This window comes from Pleurodeles waltl, chromosome 3_1 (assembly GCF_031143425.1).
Source record: "Pleurodeles waltl isolate 20211129_DDA chromosome 3_1, aPleWal1.hap1.20221129, whole genome shotgun sequence".
Taxonomy (NCBI): Eukaryota; Metazoa; Chordata; class Amphibia; order Caudata; family Salamandridae; genus Pleurodeles; species Pleurodeles waltl.
In genome coordinates, this window is record NC_090440.1 from 575,119,549 (window position 1) to 575,135,488 (window position 15,940).

Below are 15,940 nucleotides of genomic sequence, written 5' to 3' on the forward strand. Positions count from 1 at the left end.
GCCTTTTTCACTGAAAAAACTACAGTTATACAAAGTTGTGGTGCAAGTATTGCAGACACGAACATTCACACCAGACAAATCCTAAGATATTTACTGAAAAAAACAGACTAAGTGACGCTGTGGTTCCAAATCAAACCCTAGAACTCCCTTAAATTTGTCAGTTTCGGTCCCTGCATAAATCATAAGTAGCACCCCCACAGTGGAATCCATAACTCTCCAGCGAATTAATATATCTTGAACTCATCATAATTAAGGTCATAAACAATAGTACTTGACAACACAATTACATTTTAATAACATTTGTCAAAAATACTGTATTCATAGTGATGGCACCAGTAATGTCAGTGGTAAGATGATACCTAGGATCCCAATGATGTCATTGATGCCCGTATTTTTGTAAAGTGGAGATTAATGTTTCCACAATATGACATGACCTGAAAAATTGTATAATGCTTTAGACAAGCTGTATAGAATAATATATGTGTTGTATTTCATGGTTGAAAACATGTTGGAGAACAAGTGTAAGAAATATTAAAGGCCCTTAAGAGTATGGTTACTACAGAAAAAAGTATTTGCAGCTATGAGACTTATGTTTTATTCTGTTGTCATGGTAAAATGAAACAGGATTTTCTGTGCTGTGCTAACATTTTGTAAAAAGTTTTTTACTGCGAAACACATGAGTCTCCATAGTGTTTTTGTTTTCTCATGCCAGCTGGCTGAGGTTTTTATATAACCAATCTGACACCACGTTTTTTTTTTAAATTAAGGAAGTGTTCGTGCCACAGAATGGGAAAAAAGTTCTGTGGTATTGCTGTGGACCCACCGTTTATGACGCCTCTCACATGGGACATGCAAGGTATTGTATTTTGTGTCTCGTTTTGTGCTTATGGTAAAGAGAGAGAATCGGCTATTACAGTTGGAAAATTGCACCCATGAAAATGGTCTGAAAATACAATTGAACCTACTTCCTCAGGTCACATTAGTCATGGCAAAAAGGTTATTGTCTGTGACCCTTGGACTTGCTGTTAAAACAAAACATTTTCTCATCGATTGTTAATTGAACAAAAGTCACTTGAAATCCAAGTACTTTCACAAAAAAATATTTTCTAGTTCTGCAGCAATTTGATACAGCGACTCTGGCTACTCACTCAATGGTGGATTAACCAAAAATGGAACATCTCCAATATTTGCAGTTATTTCTTAGCTCATGAATGTAGAAACAAAATTAACAGGATACCCTTAAATACTAGCTTCAAACCCAGTGCAAAACAGACGTGTGAATTGTGGAGCCAGGTGAGCAGATACAAAGCACTTCTAAAGCCCTAAGCCAAGGTTGGATAGATAGACAATCCCATACACATACACCATGGCTTTTTCATGGGAGGTGAATATTAAATTGTTGAACCAAATTGAGAAAGTCAGGTATGTAGTCTCTAAAAACAATGCACAGTTTGGTGGAATTTGTTGAAAATAAAAACCTGCTCAAAGTGGATGGGTAGATGAGTCTCTGTATAAATTGATCTTGGAAAAGTTTTTTTATTGAAAACAAATGAGCAGAGTTTGTGAAACTAGGAAAACAATTTAAAAAGTAAGATAAATATTACAAAAGCAGAGATGCAGAATCACAGTGAACAGTATAGTACGGGGCAAATATATGGTAAATATGTACTTGGCCATAGAGCAGAAAAGGAAAACTAGGATATCTGTAGCAATTACAGAATTTCAAAAGTACAAGACCATGTAGCCTATCACAGAGGAGAAAAGTGACTGACCATGACCGCTTGGTGCGCCTTATACCAATTTATGTAGACGAGTCCCACCAATACACAGAAAAACACAATCTTAACAGATGTGTGTATGAGACCAAAATCCTTTCATTGGCTGCTCATGAAGTTAAGTGGACCTGCACTCTTAGATCACTGTCTCCTTGCAAGGGAAATTAATTTGTAGAGGAAACGCCAAACCTCTATGCTTCCATACTGGATCCCCACATATGTGACTGATAGCAGTTCTTTAAACTGTGACATAGATATTCGGTAGAAAACGTCTGGCACGTCTTTTTTATTGCCACATTTTCGTTTTTTTAATTCAAAAGTGGTTTCTTCAACTCCATTAGACTAAATAAAGAAATGAAATCATTCAAAAGTATGTATACATCTGTGTTTAAAGTACAAGTTAGTTTAGAAAACTTACTTGAGAGGAAATATAATATATCTACATATGAATATATTATACAGGTGCACAGAGTGCAATATGCTGTTTACTATAATTGTTGAGTGTGGGGAGGAGCCATGACTCACAAGAGTCAAAGTCTGGAATGATTAATGGTGCTAAATCCCCTCCCTCAACAAGGTTAACTGTGAGAAAGTGGATTATTAATTCAAGGGGTTGGTGGACCTCCTCAAGTGATAATGGCATTATTCCTGAAAAGGTCCATCTAGGTGTCACGGGGTCCTTTCGGGGGAAGGGAATTTAGGGAAGGGAACAGCAGGGAGAGAGATCTGAAAAGGAAAAGTTAAAACAATGGGGGTTATTACAACTTTAGAGGAGGTGTTAATCCGTCCCAAAAGCGACGGTAAAGTGACGGATATACCACCAGCTGTATTACGAGTTCCATAGGATATAACGGACTCGTAATACGGCTGGTGGTATATCCATCACTTTACCGTCACTTTTGGGACAGATTAACACCTCCTCCAAAGTTGTAATAACCCCCAATATGCATTTACACATTCATAGAAAAACGTAAATAGTTTATAGACTCTTGACTAAATGTGTCTCTGAGATATCTGGTGGAGACCTCCTCTAAAATGGGGGCGAAGCCCCGTGTGAAAACATGACCTCAGATTCAAGAGATGGCAAGAACATTGAACTATGATTTTACACAGAATATCAATCCTGTAACATTTATGTATTCATATCATACATCTTTGATCATGACTTAGAAAATCTCAGAGACTTAAATGTTTTTTCATATCTTAAGTTATTCAAAGATCAATGAAATCTTTGATTAGTTTTATCTCCAAAATACTTTCACATTCATAATAATAACTGACAAAAAGGTTTTACTAATCAAAACCTAAAGCGCCTTACTTAATAACACCAGGAGGCGCTTTTTATCTGGGAACTGAGACACCTTGAATTACTTGTGCTCATAACGCGTTTTCTCTGTGAACTGAAACGCTTTGAAATACTAAGCCAAAAGAGCGTTTTACATCTGTGAACGGAAAGCACCATGAATTACATGTGCACTAAGCACGTTATCTCTGTGAACTGAAACGCTTTGAATCACTGAGCCAAAAAAACGCTTTACACCTGTGAACGGAAGCACCATGAGTTACATGTGCACTAAGCATGTTATCTCTGTGAACTGAGTCTCTTTGAATCACTGAGCCAAAAGAACGCTTTACACCTGTGAACGGAAACACCATGAATTACATGTGCACTAAGCGCGTTATCTCTGTGAAATGAATCGCTTTGAATCACTGAACCAGAAGAGCGCTTTACATCTGTGAACGGAAACACCATGAATTACATGTGCACTAAGCGTGTTATCTCTGTGAACTGAATCGCTTTGAATCACTGAGCCAAAAGAGCACTTTACATCTATGAACGGAAAAACCATGAATCACGTGCGCACAAAGCGCATTACCTCTTGGAAGTATCAACTTCCTCCAAACTTGGATTCAGCAAGGTCTTACCGCTATGAGTACGACCTACTCGTTTTTGGATGCACCATGGACTCTGGTTAGACGATACTCTGCCATTCAGAAACTCTGGACTTTTCCAGAGAAACCTCCACAAGGTCTGGCTGCATCGAAGTCTTCAAAATAGTGAGCAATGTGCTTGGGTGTGGCTGGGCTTTATAGGCCTGCCACCCCCAAAGATGGCCGCTGTCTCTAAAAACATGGGAAATGTAGTCCTTTCATAGGATAACAATGATAAGTGCATCTTGACCACCAATGCCCTGAACCTGCAGCTACGTGAGCTTTACCACAGGGCAGACGATGCTGATGGCCATTCTTGGAACAAGCGGGGATGACCAGTGGTGCACATAAAGCGCCGCAGAGTTGCGCAGCGGAATTTTGGGTGAGACCTGGACCGCGTCTGGCCTTATTCCTGACACTAGGTCTCAATAGTTTAAACCATAGCTCAGCCCTTTGTTGCTTTAGCACAGAGTATACAGGCTGAACTTAGGGGAAATATGTAAAGCATTTATCATTACCAAAAAAATTAAAAAGTAGACCACACAATAAAACATCCCACTACAATGTATAAAAATAGTATGATTAAAGCAGGAGACTCTATAGCCGGATAGCCAATGGACAAAGTCCCAGTGATGCTGTTGTCAGACCGGCAGTGCGACGTTAATGACTCTGGCTCGGTGGCGGTCCAGTGGTAGAATTGTTTTTCAAGGATTTCTGCCATAAAATCTAAAGGACTAGACCTAGCCTTTAGTGTTAGGCACCAGGAGTACACGTGGGCACTTATCCAAGGGCCCCAGGACCTTAAGACACTTTGGGTCAGGACTCACTCCAGGGGAAGCCACCAGCAGGGTCCAGATGAAGTCCAGTTGGAACTAGAACTGGTCATTAGGGCTCTTCAGGAAAGTAGGCTTCTTGCAGCTTTTGAGTTCCTTTGAGTCTAGACAACTAGCCCTTGCAGTCCAGTCTTCTGTCCTGAGTTCAATTTGGGAGTAAGTTCAGCCCTGGGAATGTCTCCACAGATTATATAGGTGCAGTGCTTTTTCTGAAACTCCAAAAGGTTCAGCAGGTTCAGTCCTTCATCTGCCTTCCTAAGGTCCAGCAGTGTTCTGAAGTAGGTATCCAGCAGTGCCACCTTTATGCCTGACAATAGCGTGTGGGCTAGGGAAACTCACTCCATGCCCAATAAGAACACAGTTTCCTGGGGCAGCTTTACTCCCTTTCACATAGTTTCCTAAAGGTTTGGCTCTAAGCTATTCCATAGTGCCTTGTTCTGCCAAAATCCAACTTGGCAGGATTGTTGGTTTGGCATGCAGTGTGGTGGCCACCTCTTCATAGAACGCCCAGACTAGTAACCTAAATATTGGTAAATAATTATGCTTCAAAAGTGCATTTGAAGATAACCGTGCTGCAGAGGGATCCGGATGCTCCCTGTGCCAGACTCAGACATGCTTTGACATTCTGACCTGCAGGGCTCCTCTGCGTCTGGCGTTGCCCAGTGAAGACGCAAGGAGCTGGGGATTTCGCACAGAAGAGGACTCGCGGGCTGCTTCCTGTTGGAGTTGGCACCTTTACTACCCTGATAGTGGTGATCAGTGAGATTGTGGATGCTGGGGCCCTGTGATGCAGCTGCTGACATTTTGTTCCTCAATGTGGCCGAGCCCCAATATGCATAATTGTGCCTTCTGCCCTGATGAGCGTGCCCTTCCACCAAGTGGGACCTTTGGAGCGACCCATGGAATCACTGAATACAGTGGTGCTTGTGAGAAGAGGTTCTGGGAGCCCCATCTCAGGACTCAGCTGGAGAGGCCAGTGGTGGGGTAGTGGGCGACACATACTGTCCGGGCAGTGAAATAAGCTTTATTGCCAGATTCTCAGAGCCATCCTAGGGAGAGCCCTTGAGACATGAGGACCCAGTGTTGAGCTGGTCTGACTGTCGTGGTCGGCTCTGAACAGGAGGGTCGACCTCTCTAGCTCACCTACATTGACAATATTGTGACCAGGCCTCATGGGTGAATACTGAGAGATGATCTGAGGTAAAATGTTAACTGTTCCTCTGAGGTACTGTTGTCCTATGATGTGGTGTGCAAGATGATCGTTGTGTCATCCCAGCATATGACTGGGTGCAAAGTTGCAGCTCTCCCGGTTTCTACTGTTCTATCGACTGGGCCTCAGAGGGCCCCCCAGGAGAGGAGAGGAATTGTGTGGTGGGGTGGTCCTGTGCCTACTAGCTGCTTCTGCCACTATGTTGGTGGGGTCAGGCGAGTTGGTCCTTATTCACCCCCTTTGAGGTGTGGTTGGGGTTGTGGTGTTATTGAGCCATGTGGCTCTACGCTGGACTTGGAGAGGTGCTCATTGCCTTGGTGTGACAAAGACCATAATGGTCAAAGATAAAGGGTGTTACCCAAGTAGGAAAAGTTGGACAAATTTGCCAAACCACTTTTACAACTCATGAACCCTGCTGAGGCGACTGGAAAGTCTGGTCTGGTGGGCAGTGGAGCAGGGCTGGCCTCTCACATAGACGTCCTTCTGGAGGCAAAATAATCCTCCCAGCAAGCCTTGGAACTAAAGATTGGAGAGTTAGGGATGGATGTGGCACACCTGAGACAGGACCTTTACAATACCACAGGTCGAGTGACACAATGAAAGATTCACATCAGATTGTGAGGAAATTACTAAACTCTGGGAGTGAGATAGTAACTGCAAGGGGGGAGAATGCTAAAGGTCGTTTGAGGAGAAATAACCTGTTTGTTGAAATCTTAGAGGGGGAGGAGGGATCACAACCAGAGCAATTCCTGGAAAAGTGGCTTTGATCTTTCTTCCCAGCAGAACAGCTCTTGCTGTGTTTTCGGATTCTCAGAGCACTCACACAAAACCCCCCAGTGGGTACTGCACCCCGGCTGACCATCAAACATTTATTAAACTACAAAGTTCAAACTTTAGTTCTTAGTACGCTCAGAAGCTTGAGAGAAGTTTGACAGGGTTTTAAAAAAAATCCTCATCTTCCCAGATTACATGCAAATGAGCCTGCAGCAAATAAAGTAATTTGAGCAAGTAAAGCAGAAAATCCATGCAATGTAGATACAATACATGCTGCTGTACCCAGCCAAACAAATGATCATCCACCACGGAAAAACGATCTTTTTTTAACACCCCAAACAACCATGGGGGAGGGGCATTTATCATTGGCAAAGAATATGAGACCTAGGTAAGTGAAGGGAATGAGACGAGTTGAAGGAACCCTAGTATGGTCATAAGCGAGGTGCCGACCCTGTAGACAACGTGGGGGATGAATGAAGCTGCAATCAACTACAAGATGGGCGGTGGTGCAGCAGATGGGGCTCAGGATTTAATGGTCACTGATGTGAAGACACACCTGCTGCCCCAGTGGGGCAGCTGGTGAGCATGGAAATAGTGGAATCCACATAACTCTGAGGAAGAAGCTCGAAGCCGATAGATGGTGCACTGGAGAGTTGGACGTAGGTTTGGGGGCATGTAGAGTTCAAAACTAGTTACTTCAACAAGTAGGGTGACATATGCTTCTAGTTTTGAGGTGGGGGTTGTTGGCAAGTTGTTTTGTTGCTTAAGTTTGAATTCGGTGCCAGGCTGGCTGGAGTCACATCAACACTAGGTGCTAGAACCATAAAGTCCCACTGATGAGTACTCCCCAGAGATCTTATAAAATATTGTCATGGATAGTAATGGCATCTTGAACACGATAGAAAGAGGGGCAGTTATGACTTAATACCAGGAATCACCCGCGGAGGTGCTTCTACTGCAGGAGACGCCTTTTGATGGGAACCCAGTGCTGATTCCTGGGAAGTAATAGCTACTCTTGGGTGTATCGTGGCCGATTTACAAGAGGATGGTTGCAGTGCTACTTCCCAAATACCTGCCCAATAAAGTGTTTAAGACCTGTCTTGATGGATCAGGTAGATATGTGGTAGTGAAAGGTCTTCTTGATGGCCTCCCATGGACAGTATGTTGTGTCATGCACCTCTAACCCTGTTAGCGATGTCCTGCAGGCAATTACTCCTTTACTGTTGGGATCCCCAGATGGTATATTCAGGGTGGAGGTGATTTCAACGCAATGGACGTGGATTTTGCCATTTCAGCGCTCAGGCTGCTGACTCTAGATAAATGGGTCACTTCTTAAGGGTTGGAGGGCACTTGACAGATTTGGCACCAACATGAAAGGCAATATACACATTATTCAGCCTCATACAGATGCTACTCAAGATGAGACTACTTTTTTGTCCCAGTCACGAACCTGGCTAGCACTCTTGGGGCTACCATACTACCTTGTTGCTTGGTGGTCCACGCGCCTGTCGAAGTGCAACTGACTCGACCTCAGTGGGGAAACAGTGGAATCTGGCAGCTAAACTTTTGGTAGCTGAAGGATGAGGGGTTTGTTGACTCTTTTAAAGGCATGGTTGTGGGGTACTTAGATTAAAACCCTCTTTGGTGAATGCACCAAATGTAGTGTGAAAGCCCCCTGAAACCATACTAGCCTCTGGTGTGCTCACTGACTGGTTTCTACCAGCCTCCCACCTGAGACACTGTTTTGGCCACCTCGTGTGAGAGCCTCTGCTCTCAGGAGACCCAGAACAAAAGCCTGTCTGGGAAGAAGGTGTAACACCCCCTCCCACAGGATGACCTGCTGATTACCCTTCCTAAGGCAGCAAGTCTCAAAGGGCTGCCACCCTTGAAATGTGATTCTGGATCCCCTCACAGGAGAGGAAGCCACCCCCTGTCAAGAACCCATTTGGCACCTGGACAGGTGGGAAAACAAGCTAGTCAGGTAGACATGCCACACCCAGACTAGTACAAGCCCAAAGGTGGGCTACTGCGCGGTGAACACAATTTGTCAGAAGTAGCCATCTTTGTTATGGCATACTTAAGAAGTTTGTACAGGGATATGCCCACTTCCCACTGGAAGTGGTCCTATAGGGGGCGTAGTGACCCCAAGGGTCAATTATCCCATTGGCCACTACCCTACACACCCCTAATGCCCCTACATTCAGTATTTAGGGGAGCCCTTGGCATTAGAGAAACAGATCCTGATGCCCTAAGAAAACAAAGGACACCAAAGAGCCACAACAGTAGAAAAGGAGAAAAGAAGGAGCTGTCCTGGTATTATCCTCACTGGCCGGTCTGCATCTCTCGAAGAAATCTGCACCAAAGTCGACTTGTCCTGCAGCTGTGACTCCAGAAACCTGTGAGGACTGCCTGCCTTCAATAAGGAATCCAGACCTCCCATGAACAGTGGACCTGTTCTCCAAAAACCTCCAAAGAAGGGACTGTGAAGCCTCTGGAGCTGCCAAAACTGACACCTTAAGTCACCATGGCACCTGCTGTCTCAGAACCAAGATTAAGTGGACCACTGGTTCCAACAAAGTTCCCCAGATTCCAAGGCCATCATGGTTACACCCCTCCTGGACTCACCATAGTTGATTGCAGCCTATGCAGTCTGGTCCCCCTCCCTGCAGCTTTTGTGGTGAGAGAAACCAGACATCTAAAACAGGCATCCGTTGCAAGCGGCCCAAGTTGAAGTCGGCCCCTGGTGTCAATGAAGTCCTCCGGCTCTGCAGCCTCAGACCACAGAAACCCTCAACCGCACGTGCTTCCGGACATAGAAAACCAACACCAAAGGACACCTCTGCATCCGTCGCCCCTAACCGTGGAAAAGAGGACCAAAGGTGCACCTCTGTCCCCGAGCACCCAAGGTTTGTAACCTACCTTTTGGTTGACCTCGACTGGCCTCCTGGCCAGAGTCTGCAGACTGATCACCATTGAAATATGTTGGGCACCCGATGCCATGGTACACCTCTGCACCCAGCCGCCCTAGTGCTGCCAGGAGTGACCTGTTGGTGGGATCCTGATCCTTGCCCACTACTCACCTTGTCTCAGAGATTGGTCCCATAAGCAGTCAAACAGTACCTGATTGCAGAACTTGTTTTTCCTCCTACAGAATAACATTGTAGAACTCAAAAATTGCACTGTATCCACTATTTTAAATGAAAGGAATAACTGTATAAAAATGAACTTACCTGAACGAATTTTCTCTGATGCCTAAATGTAAATAAAGATACTTACTATTTTTATAAATTTGTGTGGATCGCCTTTTTGAGTCATGTGTTTCACTTATTGATTATTGTGTGTATTTGTAGATGTCTTGCACTCCTCTGTGTTAAGCCTAAGGCTGCTCAACCACACTACCCCTAAATAGAGCTCTTTGGGAGTGCATAGCAAGCCCTGTTCACTCACAGGGGACCCCTGGGACCCTTTACACGGTATTCACATACCACATAAAGGGCCAGCTTTCTACAACAACCAAAAATTGAGACTGGTTATTTGGTGAGAGTCATGACTCTGCAATGCAGCTAGAGTTGGCTACCCTTGCGAACCTACCTCGTCTGGCCCATTGAGAGTGAAGGGTTTTCAGGCCTTTGATGTCATCGGCATAGCCACCTTGGGCAATGTGTTGGATTATATAAAGTCCTTTAAGTAGTCAGCAGAGGAGTTTCAACTACATTAATCTCAGTTCTGTAAATACCTACAACTCCACCACGCCTGTTAAAAATAAGACTGACCTTCGAAACCCTAGGGAGTAAGCGAATCTTAGAGTTATACAGAACTCTACTGCTGTATCCGTTCATCGTGTTTAGAGCCACCTGGGCCTGAGGTGTAGGGGAACAAGATAAGGATCACTAGTTGGAAGCTAAAATGGTGGCCAGGGATCCTAGCTATTCCCCCTAATCTCAGGTTGATTTCATTTAACTATTCTAAGAGAGTCTACTATAGTCTCGGTAGGCTATAGGGAGTGGGTAGGAGAAGTGGCCTGGGATTTACACAGAGTGTGGAGGAATTTTGAACTTCTCACATGGTAAGCGAATGTGGGCATTTTCCATGCTATTGTCAGATGACGTACCCCTCTTTGGCGGATATCCTAGGCACCCCCTTGTACCTAGACCCTAAAGTGGCGCTGCTGGGCATAATGGAGGGGTGGGCAGATCAGAGACTATTGGGTGGCGTGGGATTCCTGGGCACCAAAAGGCTCATCAGTGGAGAAATGTTTCAACTCGGCCGATGGCGTAATGGTATCTGGGCATGGTACTGTGTTAAATGGTGCCAAATGGTGTAAACGTAGAGAGGCTGGTTGGCAAAATGTGTTAAACTTTGGGTCTATTGATAAACAGCCAATCCGGAAGATCAGGTTAGAATGACGTTTTTATATGAATGAAACAGCCTTGTGTAGTGCAACAGCTGCTCCCCAAGGAGCGCCCTGGCGCTGTCAGCTGGGGGGAGATAGCAAGTTGCTTAATGATTGAAAAGATGTGTTTTTAGCTTTTTCTTAAATATGTCCACAGTAGGAGCCTTTCTGAAGGAAGGCAGGAAGGTGTTGTAAGTCATGTCCGCCGGTAAGGAAAAGAATTATCTTTATTCCCATCCCTGATGATCTTAGGAATTTGCAGGAGGCCTTGAGTAGCTGAGCACAGAGCAAATGTGGGGGTGCATACATTAAAATGGGGGGGTTAGACTGGATTCTTAGTGTGCAAGACTCTGAAAGTAGGTACTACTTACATAATCCACAGAGATCTGCAATGGTTCAACGCTGGCTGTGCACCCCTTGCTTCTCTCCCACTATCCTCCTCCCCTTGTGCTTAATCATACAGTACCAAATGTGTTTTTATTGTTTTGTTTTCTGTCTTAGAAAATTAATCAAAATGATTGTAAAAAATAACCCAACTTGTCAGAATCTTTCATTCCCTGGTCAGAGCCCTGGGCACACTTGTGTGACTAGGGAAGTAAGGAATTCTCCCCTGCAAATCAGTTCTGAAACAGGTTTCCCCCCAACTGGGATTGGCACCACTCTGCTTTCATGGATAATGGCAGGGGCATGCCTAGGTGTGAGTTACATGCGCCTGAGGGAGGGGATGCCCCTTTGAAGCTTATACAGTTGATGGGCACACGCCCCAGGCCATCCTTTCAGGAGGAGGTCATACCTCCTTCCAGTTAGGGCCTTTTGTTCCTTTTCCTGGGAGCCATTCACACCTCCCCGCAGGCTGCCAGTTGACCGTTGAGGATTAACTTTGAAAACACTATTAGAAGCTTCAGGCATGAAAATGCCAACTTTCTAAAAGTGCCATTTTCAAACTGGTAATTTAAACCCAATTTGGAGCCAAAATTGGATTTTAAATTCCTATAAATTTGAGAACAATGTTTTCTAGCTATTTCCAAATTGAAGGTATGCATTAGAGGGTGTTACAGTGTAACTCAGTGCTCTGGGAGAGCCAGCCTTGCCACAGTGAAAAACGACTTTGGAGATTTATCACTACCAGGACATGTAAAACCTAAGAACGCATGTCCTGCTTCTTAAATGCCATGCACCCTGCCCTATTCACAGTGTCTACCTTAGGGGTATTTATGGATCCAGGTTTATTTTGCCACAACAAATTTGCAGTTTTAAAACTGCACCCTCAGGCTGTAGTGGCAGGCCTAAAGACATGCTTTGCTGTATCTCTGTAGTGGTACACAGAGTACTATATACTAGCAACTTACAGGTAATTAAATATGTCAACTATGTTTTAGGGGTCAGAGCATATGCACTATTATACTCTGCACACCTGTATATATGGTTTATGCCATGGCTTTTTAGGTGTACTTGTTTTAACAAGTTATTTAACCGAAACTAGGTTCCTTTGTTTGAGATGACATTACTTCAGTAAAATTAACGTCTGTAAAGTGCTCCAATGTGCTTTTAGAGCTGAAACTGTGCAAAATAAAAAAAGCTTAAATAATTTTCACAAAAAAAAATATTGCATTATTGGGTACATGCCAGGCCCTTATTCCAAGACTGCAGGGAAAAAACACACTTGTGTACTATAGTACAGGAAGGAAATTATTAAGTAGATAATGGTAAGAGAAATAAATTATAAGATGTAAATATTGGTTTTATGTAAAAACAAGTATATATTTTGGTTCATGGCTAAACCTTGAGAATTTTGTGATATGAAATTTTCTCTGCATGCTAATCTCCCTGACATTGCATCTAGATTCATTAAGATGGCCATCTTGGACCCATAGAAAGTAATGTTTCAAGACAGCCGCCACAAATCCTCTACATGGAGTGTGATGCCTGGCCAACATGATTTTTCATGTTTCGGAAAAGTCAATAGCTGCAGCCAACAAGCATTGGCAAAGCAAGACTTAGTCGCTTTACCAGTGCTAGTTTGCTGTACATTGCTTACATAGTTACATATAGATTCTTGTGCAAGATTGTGGAAATACTATTGCTGCACATTCACTTTTGAGAACGCGTCTTATAATGTGTGGGAAGTGTCTAGCAATTTCAGTTCTGCATATGATAAAATGCTTTCTTTCCCAATACCCCTTCTGTTAGCGACTGGGTCTCTAGTTGGCAGAGGTATTCCCCCTGCCGAAGTAGAAACCACAATCCTTGTCATGATAAGCCACAACACAAATAAGTTATCCTGTGCTCAGCCTCTCGTAGCTTGGCACAGAGCAGGCAGGCTTAACTTTGAAGGCAATGTGTAACGTATTTGTGTAATAACTCATACAGGAACACAGTGATCACACCACAAAAAGATTCCATACAGGGTTAGAAAAATAGGAGATATTTATGTATATAGCAGGAGACCAAAATGATAACATTCCAATCAATAGATCATGAGGTATCACTGTTAATGGATTAAGGTAAAAGCAGTGCTTTCAATCAAAATTATAACATTCTGATCACTAGATCACGAGGTATCACTGTTCAATGGTATAAGGTAAAAGCAGTGCTTTCAATCAAAACGATAACATACAGATAGATAACAAGGTATCACTGTTTTTGTATTAAGGGAAAAGCAGTGCTTTCAATCAAGTGAAAGTGTGGACCACTTGGGCCTGGTCCCAAGTAGTCAATTAATACTTCTGTGTACGGCCGCAGGGATAGGGCCTGCTCATAATGGGTATAACTGCAAGATACCTCAGGGGATCCTTTGGTGGGAGCTGGGAATCTGCTTTGGCTTCCCAGCGTCGCTCGGCAACCAAATGCGGCTGCAAAGGGAGGGGCTGGCTGAGGGGGGCTGCTTTTGCAGCTGTGGTGATCCAGGAGACCTAGTCAGCGGTGCCCTCAGTCGGCACACAGCTCAGGGCAGCTGTTCACACTCGTCCCGGGGGTGTGAGCAGGCAATTACGGTCAGAGACGCTGCCAGCAAAATCTTGGCTGAATAAAACGTGCTGACAGTCACCAAGACAGCAAGCTCAGATCTCCCAGAGTGGAGTGCTGATGTTCACAGGGAGACTTAGGCAGGGGGGTGAAGCAGTTGAAGCAGGTAGTGAGGTCTTTGATGTCCCTGGGACCTCAAGAAGAACAGGGTTCAAGTCAACAAGCCCTGGAGCTCACTCTTGAAGGAAAGGCAGGTTCCTTCCAGTGGTGGGATCAGAGAGCAGAGAGCAGCAGGGGGGAGAGCACAAGCACTTTAGCACTGGACATCAGAGTCATAATACCAGCAGAAACAAAATCAGAAAAATGGAGGGAGCCAAGTAAAAAAAATGGGGGAAGACCACCCTAAGGCTATCAGGTCTAACACCTTTCCTTTATAGAGGACAGCATTTTTGAGTGACCTAAAAGCAATGAACACTATGTACCAAATGTCTCAATTGAATGTTAAACCTATGGTCTTGTTGCCAGTACAGGCTAGAAAGAAGTAGATGCAGGACCTAAAGTGAATTATTCTTTCCATTTTGATTTTTCAGATCGTATATTTCCTTTGATATACTAAGGAGGGTATTGATGAATTATTTCAAGTATGATGTTTTCTACTGCATGAATATCACAGATATCGATGATAAGGTAAGATATTTTATGGTATCCGGTTCACTTTGTTTCTAAAAAATGGTTATACGTTTTTGGCTGTTGGATGCACCAGGCTGCTATATAAATCAAAAAATACTTCATGTGGTTGATATGGTACGTTACTGTTGTGATCTAGTGATATTACCCTTTAGCTCATGCAGTTAAAAAGGTTTAGTGTCAAATACTTTTTCAAGCTGTGAGTAGGTAAATGATGTGTATGATGCTCAGAAGTGCACGGTTCAGTACCCACAATACGTCGTGAGGTGACTCGACTTTGGACTGCAGACAGTCTCTATTATTTAGCTGGAGAAACACAGCCTTCTCGTAGAATTCAAAGAGTACTCCTACTTGATAAAATGTTCCCCCACTAGGTGAAAAATCTACAGGAAATGTACATTTACAAATGTAGATTTTTTTTTTCTCCTCCGCAGGGCAACACCCCATTTGGCATGCCCTTTCCTGTCCATAAACCTAAATTTAGTCCATCAGTGCTAACCCCAATTGTAAAGTGCCACAAATACAGAGTCTTTGAATTAAGACGTAGCATTTTTGCACACCTGAGTTCTACTTAAGTGTGCAAGAATGTGACTGAGCTCTTATGTATTTGACTCCATAAAGTAATTACTGCATTTTCGGGTACACTTATATGTAGCTGCAGATACACATGCTATGGTTTATTCCGCCATCTAGTGTTGGTGTGTTACAAGTTGTTTTTCTTCGAAGAAGTCTTTTCGGAGTCACAGGATCGAGTGACTCCTCCTTAGCATGTGAATCTGCAGCACTTCATGCCACAAACAGATGTACACTGGGTAAGTGACATTTTCCGTATATATTATATATGTATAAATAGCACAGGGTAGTTATAGTTAGGATTGTGTTTCTATAGGAAATTACTTTATAGGTTGAGATTTGAAACCTGTTGTATGTATTTTGTGGGCTTACAGCCCGTCCACTGCTTTTCGTTTGTTTGTTTCAGTGTCTTTTAAAATCATTGCTTGCTAGTGGTCAGTTCTTCCTCCTTGTCCCTCCTTTTTGTCTTAAGTTTCCTCACACAGAGCAGGGACCAAGTACTGTATCTTTACGCTTTGGTTGTTTCGGGGGACTATTTGTTTTATTTCTTTCTTGCTCGTGTTACTCTGTGGGTGCGTGTTCAGCTTCAGTGCCAGTAGCTACTTGCATTTTATTGCAGCATTTGTCCCTCCCACCTCCTCCCATATCTCTGACATTCTTTTGCATTCATCCTGCCATTGTCCTCATCTCCCTGCAGCTCCTTGAACGTCTGTCCCCCATTGAATCCTAACAAAAGGCAGCTCCCAGGCTCGCTTTGAATGGAGAGCAATTTGCATTAATTGTTGTGGCTTTAACTGTA

At 43.7% G+C, this 15,940-nt stretch overlaps 1 protein-coding gene across 2 annotated transcripts in view; it reads left to right on the forward strand.

Moving 5' to 3' along the window:
• The window catches only part of CARS1 (cysteinyl-tRNA synthetase 1), a 344,636-nt gene that overhangs the window by 86,346 nt on the left and 242,350 nt on the right, over positions 1 to 15,940 (forward strand). For both annotated transcript variants that reach the window (XM_069223014.1, XM_069223013.1), the window contains 2 exons: positions 768 to 856; positions 14,472 to 14,568. In XM_069223014.1, the coding sequence (XP_069079115.1) occupies positions 768 to 856; positions 14,472 to 14,568 (186 nt within the window). The remainder of the gene's footprint in view (positions 1 to 767; positions 857 to 14,471; positions 14,569 to 15,940) is intronic.